This window comes from Chiloscyllium punctatum, chromosome 25, assembly GCF_047496795.1.
Source record: "Chiloscyllium punctatum isolate Juve2018m chromosome 25, sChiPun1.3, whole genome shotgun sequence".
Lineage (NCBI taxonomy): Eukaryota > Metazoa > Chordata > Chondrichthyes > Orectolobiformes > Hemiscylliidae > Chiloscyllium > Chiloscyllium punctatum.
In genome coordinates this window covers 65,966,332-65,992,822 of record NC_092763.1, presented here as the reverse complement: position 1 = coordinate 65,992,822, position 26,491 = coordinate 65,966,332, and the positions used below count along the sequence as shown (strand labels likewise).

The 26,491-nt window shown below is 42.8% G+C and overlaps 1 protein-coding gene across 4 annotated transcripts in view; it reads left to right on the top strand.

The window, feature by feature from the left end:
- The window catches only part of col4a5 (collagen, type IV, alpha 5 (Alport syndrome)), a 266,388-nt gene that overhangs the window by 175,263 nt on the left and 64,634 nt on the right, over window positions 1-26,491 (top strand). For all 4 annotated transcript variants that reach the window (XM_072595460.1, XM_072595459.1, XM_072595461.1 and 1 more), the window contains 5 exons: window positions 6,702-6,869; window positions 8,469-8,558; window positions 10,345-10,491; window positions 16,667-16,765; window positions 21,786-21,875. In XM_072595460.1, coding sequence (XP_072451561.1) covers window positions 6,702-6,869; window positions 8,469-8,558; window positions 10,345-10,491; window positions 16,667-16,765; window positions 21,786-21,875 — 594 coding nt within the window. The remainder of the gene's footprint in view (window positions 1-6,701; window positions 6,870-8,468; window positions 8,559-10,344; window positions 10,492-16,666; window positions 16,766-21,785; window positions 21,876-26,491) is intronic.

Genomic DNA, 26,491 nt, shown 5'->3' with positions numbered 1-26,491 from the left:
TTGTAGTTTACAGTTACGATCAGAGACTGTTTAAGAATGTGTCAAGAATTTAAGAGAATGTGCTGGATTGATGTGTTGATGCACAGCCACAGAATCTGAGTCAACAAACAGTAACAAACCATTGCACCTTGTACAAAGATCTTTAAAGAGCAGATCCCTATTAAAGTTCTAAAAGCGATGTGCACTGCAAGATTAATGCATGTAACTACCAACAACAGTATAATTTTCTAATCAACCTGTTCAGATATTATTGCATACCTCTGGAGCAGTTGGGACTTGTATCTGGGTCACTATCACAAGAGCCTTCCCAACAACAGTGTACACTTGGATGCATGGCTTCAGCTGGACATCTAATATATTGCACTTGCTAACAGAAACCTTTTGCTTCTCCATGCTCCTCTTAATTTATAGTGTGTTTTGTTCAATAGTCGAAAAATGTTCAAGTATCAATACTGTTGTGGTTTGGTGGATTGGATTTAGCAGACAATCGTCATCAGATCCTACTTTCATAACAGTTTCCTTTGGCTTGTTAAACACAAAAGTGATAGGGCACTTGACATGAGCTGCTTGTTACTTTACTCATCTCACCAAAATACTGATCAAGAGGATCTAGTTTTGCAATAAAATGCGTTGGTACTGATACTGAAAGGGGACATAAAGGGGACCTTTACACAAAGTAAGTTTTTATAATGGAAATAGAGACTGTAAATCACTTTTTCTGCAGAGAGGGCTATTGGGGGAAGGTTGGACTCGTTGCAGTAGACATCCTTATCCATCAACTAATGGACAGAAGAGGCTTATAGCAGACTGTATCTTAACCCTCATGACCCTATCAGCCTCTTCAAGCGATAATATTATTATGTAAGTTCTCTCATTTAGCCTAGCAAACATTTTGTTCTCCTCTACGAAAATCACTGGAACAAAAACCAAATTAACTGGTATTTATCCAAACTTGTTGTTTTGATGTAAATTGTTTGGCTGCTACAGATACAGGGCTAATAATGTATTTCAAATAAAGTAATTTGGTTTCCCCTGAGGATTTGACAAGCCTTGGTTCATAAAAAGAGGAAAAGAGCAGTTGTGATACACTAGTTAGGGGTGCAGAGAGGTCCTTCTGTTGGTATAGACAAGACTCCAGGATGGTGTGTTGTGTGCCTGGTGCCAGGGTCAAAGATGCCACAGAACAGCTGCAGGACATTCTTCTGGGAGATTGCGATCAGAAAGAGGTTGGGGCCCATGTAGGTACCAATATGGATCGGAGAATCCACACAGTGTGGAAGCAGGCCAATCAGCCCATCAAGTCCACACCAAACCTCCAAAGAGCATTTCACCCCTCTACCCTATTACCCCACAATTCCCATGGTTAATCCACCTAGCCTGCACATTTTTGTGGCTGTGGGAGCAAATCTATGCAGATATGTGGAGAATGTGTAAACTGCACACTGACAGTCACCCGAGAGTAAAATAAAACTTGAGTCCCTGGTGCTATGGGGCAGCAGTGCTAACCACTGAGCCATTGTGCTACTCAACTCATATGAGAATGGCGATGAGGTCATGAAAGCAGGTTTTATAGAAAGAGATTGAAAATCACTTGATTGGAAAGGGCATCTAAAGTGATGATCTGAAGACTATTCCAAATACAATATACTATTGAAAATAGAAATAAAGTGAGTGAATGTGTGCTTGGTAAGCTGGTGTGTTGGTATTGAGGTGGGGGTGGAGGGGACTTGTGGGGGATGGGAGGGGGTGGAGTTGGTGAGGACACACATCAGATTTGTGCAACATTGGGACCAGTTCTTGGGAAGGTGAGACCGTTACCAGAATAAAACGAGGAAGTGCTGATGCTGGAGATCTGAAACAAAAACAGAAATTGCTAGTGAAACTCAGCAAGTCTGGCAGCATCTGTAGGAAGAAGCAGAGTTAATGTTTCAGTGCAGTGACTCTTCATCAGAACTGTCAGCAGCTAGGAAAAAAGTGGCATTTATGCCAAAGATGAGGTTGGGAAGGAGGATGGAAGGAGGAGTGAGCAAATAAGTGCAGATGGAGCCCAAATAGAGATATGAAAGGGATAGGTAAATATAGAGATTATGAATAGCAGGCCAAGGCAGAAGAAAAGCTGAATAAGTAATAATCAGAGCTAAGAGTAGGAGCCAATGTGTGCGCTGTACTGAAAGCAACCAATATAAAAGGCCTCAAAATACATAATAATGGGTGACTGTTGAAAACAATCCATGTCGTAAGCGGACTGGGTGTGGCATGTGTAAAAAGTCTGAAAGGATGGAATCAGACTCTAATGTTATTGAACTCGCTGTTGAGTCCGAGAGGCTACAGAGTCCCCAAGCGGAAAATGAGATGCTGTTCTTTGAGCTTGCACTGGGGCTGAGGCTGGAACACTGTGGCAGGTCTATGACAGAAATATTGGCCAGGGAACACGGTGGTGTGCTGAAGCGGCAAGCAACTGGAAGCTCGGGGTCATTTTTGCAAACAGAACGTCGGTATTCTGCAAAACAATCACCTCGTCTGTGTTTCATCTCCCTAATGTAGAGGAAACCACATTGAACAGTGAATACAGTAGACTAGATTGAATGAAGTACAGGTAAATCACTGCGTCATCTGGAAGGTATACCTGGGGTCTTGGATAGTGAGGAGGGAAGATATAAACAGGCAGGTATTATACGTTCTCTAACAGAGAGGTCAGTTATCAGGGGCACACAGTTAAGGTGATGGGAAAGTCCCTTGGGGGTGTGGGGAAGTGTTGGGAATGGAAGAGAAGTGGACCAGAATGTCCTAGAGAGAAGATTACCTATGGAATGCCAATGAGGGAGGGGAGAGGAATATGTGTCTGGTCATGGCATCCTTTTGGAGGTGATGGAACTGGCAGAAATGGTGGTTCACAATCCTTTGAATGCAGTGGCTGGTGCAGTGATAGGTGAGGACCAAGGGAACCCTATCATTGTAACTGGAGGGAAATCAAGGGGTGAGGGCAGAAGTGCGAGAGATGGGTAAACATGGCTAAGGTCCCTGTTGACCACAGTAGTACGGAAAAAGGTGGTCAGTTTTGAGGCCCCCTGCTGAAGGTAACATTGTCAGAATAGATGCAACTGAGACAGAGAGACTAGGAGAATGGGATGGAGTCCTTAGTGGAAGCAGGGTGTGAGGATATATCTGCCCTTCCTGAAGAAGGGCTCATGCCCGAAATGTCGATTCTCCTGCTCCTTGGATGCTACCTGACCTGCTGCGCTTTTCCAGCAATGCATTTTCAGCTCTGATCTCCAGCATCTGCAGTCCTCACTTTCTCCCTGTGAGGATATATCGTTCATATAACTGTGGGAGTTGATCAGTTTGTAATGGATATTGGTGATCAGGCAATTCGCAGGAATGGAAACAGAGATGTTGAGGAAGGGAGGAGTCAGAGATGGACTGAATGAAGCATAATTGACAAACTTTTCCAGTTCAGAATGAGAGAAGGTAGCAGCACTGATCATGTCATTGACATACGTTTACAAGTGTTGGTGGCCTTGCTCTTCATTGCACATATTAGTGATACGGAGGTTATGATAGAGAAATTTGCAGTTGAGACAAAAATTGATGAACTGGAGGATAGCTGTTAACTCAGAATGGTTTCATTGAGTAGGCAGCAAAGTGGCAAGTGTATTTCAGACTGGAAAACTGCAAGACAATGCATTTGAGGTGGACAAACCAAGCGAGAGAATGTATAATTAATAGGATGAGAGAGGTAGAAGAAATGAGGGAATTTGGAGTGCATGTTCACAGGTCAGTTGGGAAAGATGGTAAAGCAAACAAATTCATCGAATATAAACTCAGGGGTGTAATTCTGGAACTTTGTAAAATGCTGCTTAGACCACAGATGGAATTTTCCACCATCACATTACAGGATTGCTCTGGAAAGACTACAGAGAATTCTAAGAATTTTGTCAGCTTAAAAATTAGATAGGCTAGAGTCATTTTCCTTAGTACAGTAGGAACTGAGGGGTGACTTAATTGAGTGTACAATATAATGAGGGGCCCAGACAGAGTAGACTGGAAAGACCTGTTTTCTCTAACAGAGAGGTCACTTATCAAGGGCACACAGTTAAGGTGGTGGTAGAAGGATTAGATGGGATATGAGGAAAATCCTTCTCACCCAGTGGGTGGTGAGTGTCAGGAATTCACTGCCTGGATTGGTGATTGAGGTAAAAACCCTCAACTCAGTTAAAAATGTCCTGGATATGAAGCTGAAGAGCTGTAACCTGCAAGGCTACAAACTAAGGGCTGGACGGTTGGATTAAAGTGAGCAGCAGCTTTCTCAGACATGATAAACTGAATAGCTTTTTCCTGTGCCCTGGCATTTCTATGGTTTTAAGTGTAGCAATGAAAACTTTCATATATGTTGTACTTTTCACAGTAACAAGACACGTCACAGCATTTTATAGGCAATGGAGTACGTTTGAATTGTAGTCACCATTATAACAGAATGATGGAATCCCTATTGTGCAGAGCATCCCACCCTATAGTTCCCATGGTCAATCCAACTAACCTACATATCAGTGAACTGTGGAAGGAAAATAGAGCACCTAGCTGAAACCCACGTAGACAATGTGCAAACTCTACACAGATAATTGCCTGAGTGTGGAATTGAACCCAGGTCCCTGGCACTGTAAGGTAACAGTGCTAAACACTGTGCCATTGAGTCACCCCTACTGAGTGCAGAAAATGCCGCACACAACAAGCTTCCACAAAGGGAAATGGACCAGAGTAAATAATCCATTTTTTAGATGTTGATTGAGGAATAAATCTTGGCTATGTAACTGGGGAAACTTCCTTGTTCTTCTTCAAATAGTACTGTATATTGTTTTATGTGCACCAGAGAGGGAAGGCTGGGCTATTGATTAATGTCTTATCCAAAAAACAGCAGCTCTATAAGGCAACACTTCCTCTTTACTGCACTCAAGAATCAGCCTTAAGTTTTGTTTTCAAATTCTTGGGTGGGACTCAAACTGAGAACCTTACGACTCAGAGGTACAACTGCTACCAACTGAGCTACTACACAGGAGCAATGCCAGTCTGAATGTGCAACACTTAATGAAGCTATCTGATCTTCCTCAAAATGTAAAACATCAGTATTGATACTTGAGATTTATTGAATTATTTTAAATAGTTGCAGAAATCTAAAATGTTTTATTAGCATGTACTTGAAGTTGAAGTTTAACTTCAACCTGCTTGGTTTCTTTTTTCTAATTAATGACTGGCTTTCCTCTTATACGCAACTTGTAACTGCTTGGTGACTCCCGTCTCCCTGGTGGCCCCAATGCCGTGAATCTTGAATCCATTCAGGTCAACCAGGTACTTGCATCAGTAACGTGTCTGCGGTTTAATGGTCTACCATTGAATTTATTTTGGGGATATGTTAACTGATTGCTTTTGTCTTAATCTTGTTTCAGTCTGAATTGCACCTTACTCTGCAATCCTTTGAGCACTGACTTCAGAATAAGCAAATTATCTTTCTGGATGCAAAATGCTATTTTCAAAGTTCCTCAGCTTTCAAGGCATTGTACTGAGGGAAATAAGCCTCAGTCGGAGAACTCATAAGGACGTCTCGTAAAGAAATGTGAACATCACACATTGGTGCTCCATTAAGACAGATGTTATGTGCATTGTTGGAGCAGGGCACCAGAAGCTTTATTCTCAATCTGTCTGATTCATGCTACAATTAAATTGGAAGTGCCAGCCCTTGGCACTTGTTGAAAAATATTTCATTAGAGGACACTGCTCTCCTGTGTCACAATAAGCATGAAAACAGCTCCCACAGTGCTCACAGGAAAAACAGGAAGGGGAAGATCAGATGAAACAGCATCTTGCTACATATCAAGGTGTTACTTATGTAGAATGTATTGCTTAATCAGTAAATTAAGGCAGGGCGAATGAACATCTGCCACTTTATTCACTGTGAAGTTGTGTCGGTTTTCTTTTAGTGCATTTTCTCACAACATGTGGATTTCCATTGATTTGTTTGATCATTTCAATATCAAATTGAATCATCAGAGGAGAAAGTAAATATCGCAATTTGAGATTGTCAATCTATAATTATCCATGTGTGTATTCACATTCAAGTCTTTGGAAACTAAACATGATAGTTACATAAACCTTCATATTTTTATATTATGGATAGATGCTGGTAAGTCCATTGATTCCATGCATCCAAGCGAAATGTGTGTTAGGAGTATACAAGGGTCAGAGAATTGGCACTGCGGTGTTGCAGGTCTTGCTGTTTCCAAGCTGTTTCCTATTGGAACGGAAAGAGTGGGATTGGTAAATTCATTATTTTATGTTTAGGACTAAATCCTTAACTGTTGTATTAACAAATCAGTATCAGAATCTATTACAGGATATCAATTTGAAGTCCAGTCTTGGTTCAGTTCCTTGCAAATACAGTTCCTTGGTACATAGAAAGAGTTTATTGCAGAGAACACCAACAGTGGGCCCAGAGTCTCCAGAATCAAGCAAATAGATAAGATGCCGCTGGAATACTGAGGGGTAATAATGACTTTAGTGCGTAACAGGATACCGCAAGATAGAATCAGTTAGTAAAGAAAATATTCAGCAGAATCCAAATTGTTCACTGAAGTTTTGAATTCATGGTGTCATGGCATGAGTTTACCGTTATGTACATTGGTGCTAATCTGCTCTTTGATGTCAATTAGGATTGCCAGGTCGCGCTGGTGAAAAGGGAGATCCTGGTCCTCCAGGATTAGATATCCCTGGCCCTTCTGGTGAGAAGGGAAACACAGGATTCCCAGGCAGTCCAGGTCCAGTTGGCCCTCCAGGAACACCTGGAATACCAGCAAGGGATGGGTTACCAGGTCCACCAGGTAAGACAAAACTAAAGGTGAGAAGCAACGTTTGAAGCTGGATATGGTTTCCAATTTGAAGAATGCATACTTAACTAAGCCATCTTTTTGTTTCTTGTTCTCTTGCTGGACAGTGTTTCAAATTTTAGTTAGATGGGATGGTTGGTCATTGAATTTTTCTTCCATTGTGATGGAATAAGTTCTTGCCTTTCACATGTTTTACTCAAAGAGAAATGGCTGATCCATTTAGTTGGTTGTGTGATGGATAGATTGGGAAGGGTTTGATAGGATGCACATGGTGTTTTCTGATAAAAGTGATCCCAGTTAATGTTACTACTGCACAGGTCAGATTGCAGAATGAAACCTGGATAGATAGATTTTCTTCTGTTATTTTAGTTAGCATGGGAGTCACTGAGCCATAAACATACAAGACTGCAGACGTCCTTTAACAATAAAATAGAAGTTTATTATAAAGAAGGAAAAATGATAAAACAAACCAGACTACCTAAATGTAGAATACAGTTTAAAAGATCTTAAAATAAACACCAAAACAAGGTTTCATTTATTTCACACTGCCATCACTTTACAGTGATTGAAATCTCGAGAGATTATTCCTTTATCTCAAATCTTTAAATTTGATCCAAATCTTTCTTGTAAGTTGTGAAGTCATCTTATGTGAATACTGACAAAACTGAGAGCTTTCAATTGCCTGCAGATTTCTAACCAAACACTTTTGGTACAGTAATTACACAAACTAACTTTCTACCAAGGTAATTTAATCCAAACTGTTCCACATTTTTCTTTCCAGGAGGAAAGTTATATTGTACCTTGGGCCCCAGTCAGTACTCCTCTAAACTGCTCAAAAACTTCCAATTTCTGGGTTTCCGGAAATCAGTGCTTGATTATCCTTAATCAAAAGCAGACTATGGCTCTCAATGTTTACATGCCCTGTCATAAACCCAGCACAATATTAACAATCTTCCATTAATAGTCGAGAAGTACCTGCTTTCTGCCATTTACTGGATTAGATCAATGTTTTGATCAGAAGGACTTGAATGACCTGGTTATTTTTAAAATCAACTAGGCGAAAGTGGGTACTGCAGGTGTTGAAGATTAGAGTCAAGATTAGAGTAGAACTGGAGAAATACAGCAGGTCAGGCAGCATCTGAGGAGCAGGAAGATCGATGTTTCAGGCATCAGGATGGAGGGCTTTTGCCCAAAACGTTGATTTTCCTGCTCCTTGGGTGCTGCCCGATCTGCGGTGCTTTTCCACCACTACCCTAATCTTGGTTATTTTTAAAACCTTTCACAAAACTATCCAGCATCATGTGCCACAGTTTTGAAGTGCAATCAGTAAGGAGTGAATCAGGCAGTTTTCATGTTATAAGAGAGAGTGGGAATGTGAAAGAGACCAAAGGCATGCAGCAGAAAATTAAGATGGAGCACCCAAACAACGTTGCTGGCACTTCCTGGCAAGTATTATGATGAAATCCAGCTGCCCAGTTTACCATCCCTACTCTACTTCTAAACTTAAACAGTTTTACAGATTAATTTACAGGACTGTGATATTCCTCAGTTTCGTTATTTAGACTTAATGCTTAATTTCTTGTCTGTTTCTAGGTCCTAAGGGTGATATGGGTGTAATGGGAACACCAGGCCCTCCAGGTTCTCCTGGTCCTCCAGGTGCTCCAGGTTTTCAAGGAGCAAAAGGTTAGCACGGCTACACTAGTTCTGGAATTTGTTAGTTTGGTTTCCTTCTTCCAGCAGTAGCTTCCCAGAGACACAAAGCATTCAAATTCAATCAATTGAGTATGATACTTGCATTTTTTTCTATTTTTTTTCTGTATTTCTATCATTTGCACAGTACCACTTATGTGTGTATGATTCACAATGACTATTTATAGTCATGGAACAAGAGATGGACCTAGAGTGGTCATGGTTCATGAAACACATGGATGATGTCCAGTATTGGAGGGATGAGGAAATCTTGCATGAGGATATATATTTAGATAACTATTACATAGCAAACTCAAAATATCATTCCTACCCTGTATAAGACTTTGGTTTGGTCCCACCAAACACTCCATGCCCAGTTTTTGATTTGCACAAATTATGGCGATGTTCAGGCTCTGGTGATTACCAGAATGATGCTAATTTTAATGTTGAAGGTTAGAATTCAGGGATGGATGGATCCTGTGTTCTGTTTTTAACTTTGTCTCAAGACTGCCAAATAGTGGGGTTTTGAGGTGTCCATAAGCTTGGAGGTGGAGCTGCTATTGTGTCAGAAGTGGGGAGTGAAGCTGGTCAAATCCAAAGTAGGCAAATAAAAAGATTAGTCTCCATTCTGAAAAAAAAACCTGCAATCAGCAGCTCATCTCTCCATGACTTTCAGGTAAGTAGCACGGGAGAAAAAATAGTATTTGCAGTTCCCAATTTGCTCCTGCCAATCTATAATTTTAATGCAATTCATTCCCTGCTGGGAGCCTTATTAATAACTGCAAATTGATGTCCCAATACCTAAATGAAACCCAACAGCATTTTAAACCAATCCTGTATTGGTGTGCACATTGTGCCTGGTCACAAGAATCAGTGATTTGGGGCCAGTTGTAACATTTCCAAGGTGACAAATAAAATCCCATTAAGATATTGACCTTGGTGATCACTTAATTGGCAGAGAAATGGGTACCCTGTTCAAATAACAGAATTGAGCAGTCCCTGGAGACTGGAAGGGCAATTGAATACAGAGGAACAGCTGGCTGCAATACTGAACAGTTTTAAGCTTCAGTTTAACATTGTAAAAAGCAGCCAAACCACCATTTGGGGGTAAGGCATGTGGTATGACTGTGATGTGGTGCAGAAATGCTTCAAGGGGACAGCCTTTGGCTTCACCCAGACTGTGGAAGGAAAGGAGAGCCTGTAAGGTATATCTGGAGCACTGTCATTCTGTCTAATGTTGAATTCACAACCACCACAACCACGTCCTGACAGCAGTAGGAAACTAGAGCATGGCTGAAAAACCCAGTTAGCTTCCATCACATACTCCTGATAAGGCTTGCATGCCCAATTCACTGCCCAATCTGAACTTGCCTCACCAACTGCCTTAGGCATGGGTTCCTGGCACAGCAGCCCTCTCTGGCTTTTTCAAGCTTCATCCATCTCCAGACCCAACTTCAGCAGCACCTGAAAGCTTTTACTTATGGGTCTCAAACTCCCAAGAAATTCAACACATGACACTCACGGGGAGGAAATTCCACTTCAAAATGTCAAAGTAGAATTCAGTATCTGGGTCACATTGGATGGAGTTGAGGATAAACATAAATAACACCAACAAACTGCTTTAATTTAAATTATTCCCTAATAATTTACTACTTGTCTCATATGGCTCATCTTTGCAAGAAACTTGAGTTTTAAATTAACTGTCCAGGTGAATTTTAGCAATTAGTAACTTTATTTCCCAGGCTTTCTAATAAAAAAAAATCTGTTCTATCTGTTCCAGGTAATGACGGCATCCCAGGTAGGCCCGGAAACCCAGGCGGATCTGGCTATAAAGGGGACAAAGGTGACATTGGCCTTCCAGGTGCCCCAGGAACAATTGAGCCAGGTCAGATCTTTGCAGGACAGAAAGGAGAGCCGGGTATCCCAGGTATGTGGATTATCTTTGTGGAGTGGCTGTGTGAACTTAACCAGCACGTGTAGCTTGAGAACCAGTGCAGGAGAGAAGGATTAAAAATATCTCTCTTTCTTTGGAATACAAATCCAGCCCCTTGAATGTTGATAAATGTTACCCTGACAATGGTATCATCATATTCACAATGCTTGTGAATACCAGATCCAACTTCAGACACCTTGTCTGTCTTCCAGTAATGTGCTTTGGAGTTGTCCTGCCAATGTGTTTCTTCAGCATCTGTGTGGGTATATGTCAAATGCCTAAAATCCATTATGCAATCAGTGTCCGAACTTCTGTCCATGTGACCTTGTACCACAAGCTCCAGTACACAAATATACATACTTATAATACACCCTGATTTGTGCACTTGCAAAACAGATTGAGAAGGCTGTTGTGTCATTGATTGTTGATGAAATTCAGTATGTAGTCTTCAATGCTGGTGACTTGGCAGAAAATTGATATCGAAGCACAAAGGTGTAGATAAGGACCTCTATTGTTAGTTTTAATTAGCAATTTAAAAGCAGGGGATTTTTGATATGTCTGACTGTCAAGAATGGTAAAATAAAACCCCATTTTAACCTGAACATTATTCGAAATGAGATACAAGTGTTGACGATGTCATATAAGTTTCCATGATTTCAATCATTGTCAAGATATTCTATCAGTAAAATCTATAGTGTTTGTGAATCTACACTGTGGGTATTTTTGTAACAGCGCATAGTGCCATTATATTTCTAAAGCTAAACAAATATGAAAGAATAAATATTAAAATTGTATTTTCTACAATTGCAAAGAGTAGTATATTGCTACCATTATATGTAGTCCACCTATTTTGTTACATTAGCTGTAATCAGAATCAAAGTTATTCATATATGCATCATTTTGTAAATTTTGCTTTGGGGTCTGTTATCTTTGCCAATATGAAAGCTCTGAATGGATGGACATTGATACATGTTTCATTCCTTTCTTCTTCATTTCTAAATTAGAGATGTTGTCACCTTGTTTGAATCTTCCGTATGTTGATCACTGGATTTGAGGCTAGTACCTGCAATGTTTAGTGTATTAACTTATTAAACTTGTGTTAGTGCCTCTAGAATCACCAGCATTAATCCTTTGGTGTCACAGGTATGAACAACATTGAAATTCTCTCTTATTAACTTCTAAAGGAGAAATTTTCCTCAAATTACATCCATTCCAGAATTCAGATCCAATAGTCAAGTCATGGAATATGCAAACTTTGCATAAGTTATATCATTGTAGACTAAATCATTATGTATATATACCCTCAAAGAACATAGTGATGAAATCACTAACGCAGCATGTGCATATATTGACATCTAACACCAGGAGGAACCGAACTTCAGCAAATCAGAATCAGACGTTAGTTTTCATCGATTTCCCCAGAGGCGGTAATTTATCAGTGGAATTCAAAAGCTCATTTGAAATATCTAATATTCAAAGGTGTTTAATGTGATCACTTCCGATTGGTTATTTTTCTTTCTGCTTTTAGTTTAGAATCACAGCATTGTCAACACTCTCAGTTAAATTCTCAAAATGAAATACTGTTGTGTCTGAGTCGGAGACTACTGGTAGATGACTCCTTTTTGTCTCCTTACTACCTCAAAGCATAAGCAACAAGAAATTCATGGAAAATAACTTGCACCTGCCTAGTTAGATTTCGACAGAGAAGTCGGAGGTGAAAAGACTAATCATCCTTAATAGTTATGAATCATTTGCAAACAGGAACAGGAGTGATTGACTTCTCCCCAGGGAGTTTGGGTGATTTCTGTATATTTATTTCTTAATATTGTTGAGTATGTTCATATCCTTCCTCTTCCCTTTATATTGTCTTCCAGAATTTGAAACTAAAAGTCAGGTTTCAGGTTACACAACCATTGAGTAAGTAACAGTACTACATACATGGTGTGTATATGGCACCAAGAAATACAAAGCAGTGCTGTTCGAGATTTTGAAACCTTAGTTTCATAACTGATCCTAAGATGAACTACCGATGATATATTCGCAGCATCACTATGACTGCCTCATTCCACTTTGTAACATTGTCCTACCCTGCCCTTTACTCAGCTGATGTGCTGCTGAAATCCTCATCATTCCCTTTTTTATCTCTGGACTTGACTATTCCAGCATATCCTATTCAGGCCTCCCCTCCTGTAACCTCTATAAACCTGAAGTCATCCTAGAACACACATCCTTACACTAAATCCCATTCACTCATCATCCTTGTGCTCACAGCTTGATATTAGATCCTCAATTTTAAAACTGATGTCTTTGGAAATTCCCCTAGTCTCCATATGTCCTGCCTTGCCTGACCACCAGCACACCTCTTCACCTTATTCCCCACCTTATCACCAACACTGTAATCTTCTCTAGACCCTCAGCTCTTTAAGATATCGACATTTATCTAGTTCTGGCTCTTGAGCATTTCCAGTATTAATCATTGCATCCTTGTGACCATGTCTCAGGTCTTCGACTGATGGGAGCACAGTCAATGGAGTTCCCTTCAAAAACCTGACTGCCTCACTGTCTCTCTTTACTCCTTCAGTCACAACTTGTGGCCTCCCTTATAACCAGACTTCTGATCACTTGCTCGAATGTCATCACATGTGACACTTTAACACATTTTCCAATTCCTTTGAGTTCTGAAGAAGTCATACCAGACTCGAAGTGCTAATTCTGTTTCTCTCTCCACAGACATTGCCACATCTCCCCAGCATTTTCTATGTTTGTTTCAGATTACCAGCACCCACAGCATTTTGCTTTAGTTCTTTATAGCATTCCTGCAAAACATCTTTGGCCATTTTATTTTATTAAAAGGTGCTATATAAACATGGGAAATCAGGTAGTTTGGTTTGCTAATGTGTTGTGTAGAATAATGCCAACATTGTGGGTTCAGTGCTTTTACCTGCTGAGGTAGTTCTTGGGACCTGTCTCCTCATCAGTCTCATAGACACTACAGAACATCATGGCTTTTCAGCCTATCACTGTGTCCACACTTGTCCACAAAGATCCGATCACATTGATCCCCTGTTCCAGTTACTATGGCAATGTAAGTGAATATCTCGATACTGCTTAAATATTATGACTCTTATCAAAACCTTGTTGAAGTCCATGTGCATTACTTAAACATATTACCCTTATCACACAGAGGGTGTTACGTGTATGGAATGAGCTGCCAGAGGAAGTGGTGGAGGCTGGTACAATTGCAACATTTAAGAGGCATTTGCATGGGTATATGGATAGGAAGGGTTTGGAGGGATATGAGCCGGGTGCTGGCAGGTGAGACTAGATTGGGTTGGGATGTCTGGTCGGCATGGACAGGTTGGACCGAAAGGTCTGTTTCCATGCTGTACATCTCTATGACTCTATGACTCTATCAGTACAGCTGATAGAGTCTCCTCACTTTGCCATTTAGTGGTATGTGAGCTTAAGCCATGAATAGCAATCTTCAGTCAGCAAGGACAATACATGAAACGAGACACAGCAGGTGTAGATTGTTGTTCTTGTTTATATAGATTCTACTAGTTTGTTTCTTTCCCTTCATTCAATCATGCAGCACATTTCAGTAGGGACGTAGTATTTAGGTTATGCTCTTGAATTCCATAGCATGGCATACCATGGCCATTTGGAATGTGATTTGTTTTGTGCCTTTACTACTTCTGTGCTCCTTGGCAACCTTGCAGTTTTATGAGCCTCCAGACCTTCATCATTTTCATTTTGCCCATCTGTGGGAGGTTGGTGGTACTGGCATTTAGTGCGTTCTGTCTTCGAAATCTATTCTCAAACAATAAAGTTGAAGGGACATTTGTTACCAAACTGGAATATCAAAGCACTTATTATTAGTTGCCCCTGTGTGTGAGGTAACGTTTGACACCTGCCTGTTTAGATTACTTACAGTGTGGAAACAGACCCTTCAGCCCACAAGTCCACACCGACCCACCGAAGCGCAACCCAATCAGACCCATTCCCCTATATTTACCCCTTCACCTAACACTATGGGCAATTTTAGCATGGCCAATTCACCTAACCTGCACATTTTTGGACTGTGGGAGGAAACCCACGCAGACATGGGGGGAATGTGCAAACTCCATACAGTCAGTCACCTGAGGCGGGGATTTTTCTCACAACCCACCTAATCCTTCCACCGTCACCTTAACTGTGTGCCCTCTGATAACTGACTTCTCTTTTAGTAGAAACAGGTCTTTGCTGGCTATTTGGTCCAGGCCCCACATTATGTTGTACACCTCAATTAAGTCACCCCTCAGCCTCCACTGTGCTAACGAAAATGTCTCTAGCCTGTCCAATCTTTCCTCAAAGTTGCAATTATTGAGCCATGGCAACATTTTTGTAAATCTCCTCTGTACTCTCACCAAAGCATTAATGCCCTACCTGGAATGTGGTGACCAGACTCCAGCTGTGGCCTAACCAGTGTCTTACATAGTTCCATTGCTGCAGACAAAGAAAGTGAGCAGAGAAGGTCCACAAAACGTAATTCCCGTTTCCTCTAGGGTCTCTTCTCAGCCAAATGAGCTTCCATTTCTCCTCACCTCTTCCAATGCCCCTCTAAACAGTCAGACATGAGCAATCATGACTATCAGAGACTGTCTTCCAACTGTCAGTGTCAAAATTCATCCTCATATCTCACTTTCAGATGTCCTTGTTGTGGAGTTGTGGATACACGGTAGGTTGTGATACAGCAGCCAATTCACTATATGGAAGGACATTGGTTTTGAGACCATAAGAAATAGGAACAGAAGTAGGCCCTCAAGCCTGCTCCACCATTCAATAGGATTATGACTGATCCAACATACCTTACCTTTTTCCTGTAACCCTTGATTCCCTGAATGATGAAGAATCTATCTAACCCAGGACTTAAATATTCACAAGGACTCTATCCCTACAGCTTTCTATGACAAGGCATTCCATAGGCATTCAACCCTCTAAGAGAAGAAATTCTTACATATCTCTGTCTTAAGTTGGTGTCCGTTTATTCTGAGACTATGTCCTCTGCTCCTAGGTTCTCCTATGAGGGGAACATTCTCTCAGCACTTACCCTGCCAAGCCCCTTAACAATCCTATATGTTTCAATAAGATCACTTCTCATTCTTCTAAACTCTAATGAATAGAGTCCCAACCTGTTTAGCCTTTACAATCATAATCATCCAATAAATATAGCTGATCTAGTGCAAATGTCATTGGCTTAGCAATGAGTGTATGCTGTTGATATTTGCATACCCTGAACCTCAGAATTTGTATTCTTGTGCTGCTAAGAGCTTCAAAGGATATGTCTTGAGACAGAAAAAGTGAAAGCTGTTCAGCCTTACCTCCTGGTATGTGAAACTATCAATAACCTCCAGCAAAGCGGGATAATAAATAAGCACGTAGCCTCTGAGGTTGAACTAAAGGCATATGACAGCAGGAAAGAAAATGCCACAATGTAAATGAAGTCCCCATGGCTCAAGCATGTATATATCAGTTTGAGGGTGGCACAGTGGTTAGCATTGCTGTCTCACAGCACCAGGGACCCAGGTTTGATTCCAGCCTCAGGTGACTGTCTGTCTGTGTGGAGTTTGCACATTCTCCCTGTGTCTGCGCAGGTTTCCTCCAGGTGCTCCAATTTCCTCCCCCGATCAAAAGGTGTGCAGTCAGGTGATTTGGCCATGCTAAATTGCCCATAGTGTTCAGCGTATTAGTCAGAGGGATCTGGGTCTGGGTAGGTTACTCTTCAGAGGGTCAGTGTGAACTTGTTGGGCTGAAGGGCCTGTTTCCACACTAGGGAATATAATCAAAATATAATCTTATAGTTTCCTACATTTTCATCTGGTATATAGCATTGTCCTGTTGCACTTAGAAGTACATTGTTGAAGTTAAGTCAATGAAGAATGGGCAATATCTTCCTCCATCAAACTGTGTTACACTAGTTCTTGAAAGTGATCCATGTTGGTTGGTAGGATCTATAATGAAGTTGGTTGGAATATTATAATAAGCTGTCGGAATTGATTAGAATTTTAACATACATGCAAAGCCTATCTCTATGAGAATAAGACTGTCTGATAAACAGTTATTTAATTGATCGGTTAACCACTTCTAAGGATTCATGAATGAATCTTCAATTTTTGCTTCTATCTCAAAGGTTCACCAGGTCTTCCAGGCGCAAAAGGTTTCACAGGACTACCTGGTGACCCAGGAGCGCCAGGTCAAGATGGTTTATCAGGATTGCCAGGAGGTCCAGGTAAGGGCAAAAAAAAAGCACTTCTGCTCCAGAGTACACTAGGATTATGATTGGAAGGAATGGACAAGAGACAACACTGGGGGTATCCATGTCCCCTGAGGTGAAGTTAGTGAAGATGCTTGTTTTGTCTGTTGAATTTTCCATTGTAGATTCACAAGTAACATACTTTTTCAGATTGAATGTTCATATTTCCTCTGGCCTGGATTTTATAGTTATAATAATTGGCCCAACTGTCAGCATTCACTGACATTAACCTCGAAAACTGACTGCAACATCAGGTGTTCACGCGTGCGTAATTAAAATTAGAATTCCAGAGGCATCACTGTGGAACCCCTCATGAACGGGGTGAAGGGATCTTTCCATGTTAAATAGTTATAGGCTTAAAGAGTCATTTTCCAAGAATGAAATCTTTGAAAACATAATAAGGATCAATTAATCTTCCTTATGTTAAGAGATTTTCCTCTTTTTATAGTCACAAGAGTAATAAGAAGGATCCATTTTTTTTCCTGCAAATTGTCACAAAGAGCTACAACAGTGTAATAGTTGTTAAAGTGGTTTTATGCCAATAGATTTAAACTACAAATAGCTGATTTTGTTAAGAGCTAACCCAGCACAAACTACTTTATAATCTCAAAGCAGAGCTGGATGAATAATAAAGAAAATCAATAACAGTAATACAACTATATTTGGCATATAAAGGGACCAAATGCAATTATAATTAAGACAGCAACTGCATATATAAGAAATTAGTTATACGTAAACAAGAAACAACAAATATTGAAAGTACACCCTGGATTTTTAGATTCAGTCCAGTATTTAGCACAGTAAAGACAAGACTACTCGGCAATGGTGAGGGCTGGGTCAAGGTACACATCAAGATCCAGTAACCAGAATTCAGTCTTTATGGGGCCTGCCATACTTGGTTCAGGGGTGGAGCCACTTGGCCTGGGCAGAGTCCATCTCAAATATCAAAAACTGTAAGTACAACAAACTTTTATCTACCCACCTCCATAACCAGCGCTCCTCAAACATTCCAGAAGATTCCCCTGGCCTCACAATCTACTCAGACGCCATTAGCCATGCGGCTGATGCAGCTGCCACCCCCACGCTGATTGATTACGTCACTTCCGCCCCCATCATGGCCACTCCCACAACCACTTCCACCCTTCACAATTCCTCATGCATCACACGTGACATCACTTCCGCCCCCATGTCGCTGATGTCACACGCTCAGTGACTTCTGCCACCCCTACTGCCGTGGTCACCACCACTTCCGCCCCGACCAGCACCACTCACCTGCATTCTGCTGACATGCCTCCCACAGACCCCACTGTCACTATCCCCACCCCCCCAGAACCCCGAGGGGAACACTACGCCTGCTCATGACTCCACCCCCATTCCCCCCATCACACCCACTCCAGTTACAGGTTACGCCCCCACTCCCAGCTCTACACCCACACTAGATCCCAGCTCCCAGCCCTGCCGAGTTTTCACCATCCCACCAGACCTCCCCCTCACTGAGGACGAACGATCAGTCCTCAGCAAAGGACTCACCTTCATCCCCCTCCACCCACACATCAATGAATTTAATACACGCCGTGACGTCGAACAATTCTTCCGTCGCCTCCGCCTCCGAGCTTACTTTCACAATCAGGATTCCCACCCACCTTCCGAGGACCCCTTTGCCCACCTCCAACACACTGCATCCACCTGGACACCCCGCGCTGGCCTATTACCTGCCCTCGACCGCTTCATTTCCAACTGCCGCCGGGATATTAACCGCCTCAGCCTGTCTACCCCCCTCCCCCACTCCAACCTCTCACCCTCACAACGCGCTGCCCTGCACTCCCTCTGCTCCAATCCCAACCTCACCATCAAGCCAGCGGATAAAGGGGACATTGTGGTAATCTGGCGCACTGACCTCTACACCGCTGAAGCCAAACGCCAACTCGAGGACACATCTTCCTACTGCTCTCTCGACCATGACCCCACCCCCCATCACCAAACCATCATCTCCCAGACCATACAGAACCTCATCACCTCAGAAGATCTCCCACCCACAGCTTCCAACCTCATAGTCCGGGAACTCCGCACTGCCCGGTTCTACCTCCTTCCCAAAATCCACAAGCCTGGTGGCCGACCCATTGTCTCAGCATGCTCCTGCCCCACTGAACTCATCTCTACCTACCTCAACACTGTCCTATCCCCCCTAGTCCAGGAACTCCCCACATACGTTCGAGACACCACCCACGCCCTCCATCTCCTCCATGACTTCCATTTCCCCGGCCCCCAATGCCTCATCTTCACAATGGATATCCAATCTCTCTACACCTCCATCCGCCATGACCAGGGCCTCCAAGCCCTCCATTTTTTCCTTTCCAGACGTCCCCAACAGTACCCTTCCACCGACACTCTCATTCGTTTGGCCGAACTGGTCCTCGCCCTTAACAATTTCTCCTTTGAATGCTCCCACTTCCTTCAGACCAAAGGGGTAGCCATGGGCACATGTATGGGCCCCAACTATGCCTGTCTCTTTGTTGGCAAAGTAGAGCAGTTGATCTTCCATAATTACACCGGCACCACTCCCCACCTCTTTCTCCGCTACATTGATGACTGCGTTGGTGCCACCTCGTGCTCCTGCGAGGAGGTTGAGCAATTCATCAACTTCACCAACACATTCCACCCTGACCTTAAATTTACCTGGACCATCTCTGACACCTCCCTCCCCTTCCTGGACCTCTCCATCTCCATTAATGACAACCGACTTGACACTGACATTTTTTACAAACCCACCGACTCCCACAGCTACCTGGATTACACCTCTTCCCACCCTACCTCTTGCAAAAATGCCATCCCGTATTCCCAATTCCTCCGCCTCTGCCGTATCTGCTCCCAGGAGGACCAGTTCCACCACAGAACACACCAGATGGCCTCCTTCTTTAGAGACCGCAATTTCCCTTTCCACGTGGTTAAAGATGCCCTCCAACGCATCTCGTCCACATCCCGCACCTCCGCCCTCAGACCCCAACCCTCCAACTGTAACAAGGACAGAACGCCCCTGGTGCTCACCTTCCACCCTACCAACCTTCGCATAAACCAAATCATCCGCCGACATTTCCACCACCTCCAAACAGACCCCACCACCAGGAATATATTTCCCTCCGCACCCCTTTCCACCTTCCGCAAAGACCGTTCCCTCCGTGACTACCTGGTCAGGTCCACGCCCCCCCTACAACTCACCCTCCCGTCCTGGCACTTTCCCCTGCCACCGCAAGAACTGTAAAACCTGCCCCCACACCTCCTGCCTCACCTATATCCAAGGCCCTAAAGGAGCCTTCCACATCCATCAAAGTTTTACTTGCACATCCACTAATATCATTTATTGTATCCGTTGCTCCAGATGCGGTCTCCTCTACATTGGGGAGACTGGGCGCCTCCTAGCAGAGCGCTTTAGGGAACATCTCCGAGACACCCACACCAATCAACCACACCGCCCCATGGCCCAACATTTCAACTCCCCCTCCCACTCTGCCGAGGACATGGAGGTCCTGGGCCTCCTTCACCGCCGCTCCCTCGCCACCAGATGCCTGGAGGAAGAACGCCTCATCTTCCGCCTCGGAACACTTCAACCCCAGGGCATCAATGTGGACTTCAACAGTTTCCTCATTTCCTCTTCCCCCTCCTCACCCTAGTTCCAAACTTCCAGCTCAGCACTGTCCCCATGACTTGTCCGGACTTGTCCTACCTGCCTATCTCCTTTTCCACCTATCCACTCCACCCTCTCCTCCCTGACCTATCACCTTCATCCCCTCCCCCACTCACCCATTGTACTTTATGCTACTTTCTCCCCACCCCCACCCTCCTCTAGCTTATCTCTCCACGCTTCAGGCTCACTGCCTTTATTCCTGATGAAGGGCTTTTGCCTGAAACGTCGATTTCGAAGCTCCGTGGATGCTGCCTGAACTGCTGTGCTCTTCCAGCACCACTCATCCAGAGTCAGTAGTTCATACCAGGAACAGTACCAGAGTCTGTGATTTCTGGCCCTGCTCCAAGGCAATGGTAATTCTCTCCTTAATTGTGACAAAGTCATCTTATTATCTCTGTGGTCTTTACTTGGGGAGTTAAAGTAAATATTATCTTACTGAGTGATAGATCTTCTATTTAAATATTTTACTGTAACAATAATTGAATATAAAAACTGGATTCTCCACTGGAAATAGATTGTATGTTCTGCCTTTCCCAAGAACTATTAATCCTGTGATTTATTGCCTCCGAGAGTTGTGTGTTTAGTTCTTTAATAAACTTCTGAATAGTTAAGAACTTGCATTGTCTCATCTTCTTCAGCTCATGAACGCAACACCATATAACCTGAGGTGGAGAATACGTTACTGAGGAGAAATTTCCAGACTTCCCTCAGCTTTTAATGTGTATGACCCTATATTTATTTTTTCCCTGTAAAGTCCACTGATATTGAATGATAATCTTGTGCTTGTTACTTCCTGATTTGCTGTGTACAAAGTCTTTTCAACATGTTTGGGGCTAGGAGATACCCATTATCACGCCCCAACTTCAAATTAACATCAGTAAAGGGGAACTCCACACCGCACCAAATCCTGCAACATTGACATTATAATGTGCAATGCTAAATCAGGTATTTAGAGCTATCACAGGTCAGATTCCTTGGTGTTCTGGATGTAGGTTTGCTCACTGAGCTGGAAGGTTCATTTTCGGATGTTTCGTCACCATACTAGGTAACATCTTCAGTGAGCCTCTGAATGAAGCTTCGTCTGGAGACTCACTGAAGATGTTACCTAGTATGGTGACGAAACTTCTGAAAATGAACCTTCCAGCTCAATGAGCAAACCTACATCCAGAACCTCAACCTGAGCTACAAATCGTCTCAAAACTTACTAATTTCTTTGCATTCTTAATCAAATGGGGACAGTTTTCACTGTTAGGATTCTGTTTTAGAACATATGCAATGTTTATGATGATACATTTTAATACATTACTTTTGCAGGGATGAAAGGAGACCCAGGGTACCCAGGACAACCAGGATCTCCGGGATTACCCGGACCAAAAGGATCAATGGGTGAAATGGGTCTTCCAGGTAAGTTCAGAACAGATTTGAATCAAAGCCATTTTATTTATCAATAGCAATAAAACACATAACAGAGCTCCAACTTGATCAATGTTATGCTTCCAATAATTATTGTATTTTATACAAACTGCCCCTTCAGTAAGGAGGTATTAATTTGCTGATGTAGCACAACACACATTATATGATTTTACATGAAATAAAGCCAATTTTGCTCGTCTGCGAACAATGAGGTTTCTTCTGCTTGACTAGGAACATAGTTCCTGTTGTGCTGCATGCTGGAAAGCAGGACAAGTAAAGACATTACAGCTACAAGCTTGCAGTTATATTCCTGGCCACTGGAAACTGCCAGCGACCCTAACGCCTGGAGATTGTATTAGTGAAAACCAGGAAACAACATAGCTTATTGTCAGCTTCTTTGTTCAAGCTGTTCCTGAGAGTCCCACAAATCATGCATAGTTCTTGGTACAAAACACAGAGAAAAGAGAGGAAGAAATGTGTTCCCTTACTTTCTGACTGCCATGGGGTTAGTGGGCCTACATCTGCTGCAGGGTTAGACTCAGCTCTGCCTGTCCCCAGCTATCCCAGACACTTTGGAGTAGTCTAAAAGATGTATCTCTGGCTTGTATGTCTGGGAGTGAAAACAGGCAGCATAAATTTCCTTCCAGAACAGATTAAGTAAAAAGTAATGATGTGAACCTGCACCCATCATATGCACCCTGACACCTGGGGCTGGAATGGTCACTAAAATAGGGTTGTGTTGTAGTTCTTTCACCTCTAGTACCATGCTGATGGAATGAATATCTCTAACATTCATCAGTACCAATTCAATGAACTGAATGTGATTGATCCCAATCCAGTAACCAGAGAGCATGGGCACTAATTTAGTCTTTTTTTTCTCAGAGACTAATGAGGAAAATGAGGAAATATATGACTACATGGAAAATTAGTGAACACTTTCAACAGTCAGCAGAAACAATGGGGTCAGCCTTAGTTTTATTACCACTCCCAATTCTTCAAAATTTCAATAGATAAACTAGGAAGGTGGGGAGGAGGAGGGAGTTATTGAGGGGGGTGCTGGGTGGGACCCAGGTAGATAGTGAGAAAAGAGATCAATCTAAGACTAGTACAGTTGAGAACAGAAGAGAAACAAACAGTCAGGACAGACAGGGACAAGGTAGGACTAATAAATTAAACTGCATTTATTTCAATGCAAGGGGCATAACAGGAAAGGCAGGTGAACTCTGGGCATGATTAGGAACATGGGACTGGGACTGGGATATCATTGCAATTACAGAAACATGGCTCAGGGATGGGCAGGACTGGCAGCTTAATGTTCCAGGATACAAATACTACAGGAAGGATAGAAAGGGAGAATAGAGAGGAGGAGAATGGTGTTTTTGATAAGGGACAGCATTACAGCTGTACTTAGGGAGAATATTCCCGAAATACATCCAGGGAAGTTATTTGGATGGAACTGAGAAACAAAAAGGGGATGATCACCTTACTGGAATTGTATTATAGACCCCCTCAGAGGAAATTGAGAAATAAACTTGTAAGGAGATCTCAGCTATCTGTAAGAATAATAGGGTGGTTATGGTAGGAGATTTTAACTTTCCAAACATAGACTGGGACTGAGATAGTGTAAGGGTTTTAGATGGAGAGGAATTTATTATGTGTGTACAAGACAATTTTCTGATTCAGTATGTGGATTACCTACTAGAGAAGGTGCAAAACTTGACCTACTCTTGGGAAATAAGGCAGGGCAGGTGATTGAGATGTCAGTGGGGGAGCACTTTGAGGCCAGCGACCATAATTCTATTAGTTTTAAAATAATGATGGAAAAGAATAGACCAGATCTAAAAGTTGAAGTTCTAAATTGGAGAAAGGCTAATTTTGACAGTATTAGGCAAGAACTTTCAAAAGCTAATTGGGGGCAGATGTTTGCAGGTAAAGGGATGGTTGGAAAATGAGTAGCCTTCAGAAGTGAGATAATGAGAATCCAGAGAAAGTATATTCCTGTTCAGGTGAAAGGGAAGGCTGGTAGGTATAGGGAATGCTGGGTGACTAAAGAAATTGAGGGTTTGGTTTAGAAAAAGAAGAATAGATCGAGTGAATCTTTGGAAGAGCATGAAGGCAGTAGGAGTATACTTTTTTTTAGATTCCCTACAGTGTGGAAACAGGCCCGTCAGCCCAACAAGTCCACACCAACCCTCCGAAGAGTAACCCATTTCCCTCTGGCTAATGCACCTAACGCTATGGACAATTTAGCATGGCCAATTCACCTGACCTGCACATCTTTGGACTGTGGGAGGAAACCAGAGCACCCGGAGGAAACCCACGCAGACACGGGGAGAATGTGCAAACTCCACACAGACAGTCACCCAAGGCTGGAATTGAACTTGAGACCCTGCTGCTGTGAGGCAGCAGTACTAACCACTGAGCCACCATGCCACCCCAAAGGGAAATCCGTATAGAAAAAAGGAGACATGAGATAGCTATGGCAAATAGAATTAAGGAGAATCCAAAGGGCTTTTACAAATACTTTAAGGACAAAAGGATAACTAGGGGGGAGAATCAGGCCCCTTAAAGATCAGCAACGCAGCCATTGTGTGGAGCCGCAGAAAATTGGGGAGATACCAAATGAGTATTTTACATCAGTATTTACTGTGGAAAGGATATGGAAGGTAAAGAATGTAGGGAAATAGGTGGTGACATCTTGCAAAATGTCCAAATTATAGAGGAAGAAGTACTGGAGAACTCTGTGGGAGGCTAGAGAAGTGATTGATGGGCCTCTTGCTAGTCACAGGTGAGGTGCCGGAGACGTGGAGGTTGGCAACATGGTGCCACTGTTTAAGAAGGGTGGTAAGGACAAGCCAGGGAACTATAGACCAGTGAGCCTGACGTTGGTGGTGAGCAAGTTGTTGGAGGGAATCCTGGGGGACAGGATGTACATGTATTTGGAAAAGCAAGGACTGATTAGGGATAGTCAACATGGCTTTGTGCATGGGAAATCATGTCTCACAAACTTGATTGAGTTTTTTGAAGAAGTAACAAAGAGGATTGATGAGGGCAGAGCAGTAGATGTGATCTATATGGACTTCAGTAAGGCATTCGACAAGGTTCCCCATGGGAGACTGATGAGCAAGGTTTGATCTCACGGAATACAGGGAGAACTAGCCATTTGGATACAGAACTGGCTCAAAAGTAGAAGACAGAGGGTGATGGTGGAGGGTTGTTTTTCAGACTGGAGGCCTATGACCAGTGGAGTGCCACAAGGATCGATGCTGGGTCCACTACTTTTTGTCATTTATATAAATGATTTGGATGCGAACATAAGAGGTGCAGTTAGTAAGTTTGCAGATGACACCAAAATTGGAGGTGTAGTGGACAGCGAAGAGGGTTACCTCAGATTACAACAGGATCTTGACCAGTTGGGCCAATGGGCTGAGAAGTGGCAGATGGAGTTTAATTCAGATAAATGCGAGGTGCTGCATTTTGGGAAAGCAAATCTTAGCAGGACTTATACACTTAATGGTAAGGTCCTAGGGAGTGTTACTAAACAAAGAGACCTTGGAGTGCAGGTTCATAGCTCCTTGAAAGTGGAGTCGCAGGTAGATAGGATAGTGAAGAAGGCGTTTGGTATGCTTTCCTTTATTGGTCAGAGTATTGAGTACAGGAGTTGGGAGGTCATGTTGCGGCTGTACAGGACATTGGTTAGGCCACTGTTGGAATATTGCGTGCAATTCTGGTCTCCTTCCTATCGGAAAGATGTTGTGAAACTTGAAAGGGTTCAGAAAAGATTTACAAGGATGTTGCCAGGGTTGGAGGACTTGAGCTACAGGGAGAGGCTGAACAGGCTGGGGCTGTTTTCCCTGGAGCGTCGGAGGCTGAGGGGTGACCTTGTAGAGGTTTACAAAATTATGAGGGGCATGGATAGGCTAAATAGGCAAAGTCTTTTCCCTGGGATCGGGGAGTCCAGAACTAGAGGGCATAGGTTTAGGTTGAGAGGGGAAAGATATAAAAAATGACCGAAGGGGTAACTTTTTCACTGAGGGTGGTATGTGTATGGAATGAGCTGCCAGAGGAAGTGGTGGAGGCTGGTACAATTGCAATATTTAAAAAGCATTTGGATGGGTATTTGAATAGAAAGGGTTGGAGGGATATGGGCCGGGTGCTGGGAGGTGGGAGTAGATTGGGTTGGGATATCTGGTCGGCATGGATGGGTTGGACCGCAGGTCCTGTTTCCATGCTGTACATCTCTATGACTCTGTGACTCCATATGGACTTACAGAGATGGGTGCTAAAGACTGCAATTTCTGTTCGATGCCTCTCCAAAGTGGATTTTATTAATTAGTGACACCTAATCAATTAACATGAGAATAATCATAACTGCTACTCATCTGACTTGCAAAATTCCAGTATGCATCATCCTGGCTAGTTCTCCATTTCCTAAAGTTGCTAAAATCAGCCATCTCAACATGGGCTTGGAATTTAACCTTGGATCTTTGTGGGTGGAGTGTCTATGTGTCAAGATTAGAGTAAGGCTGGAAAAGCACAGCAGGTCAGGCAGCATCTGAGCAGCAGGAAAATCGACATTTCAGGCAAAAGCCCTTCATCAGACTTTT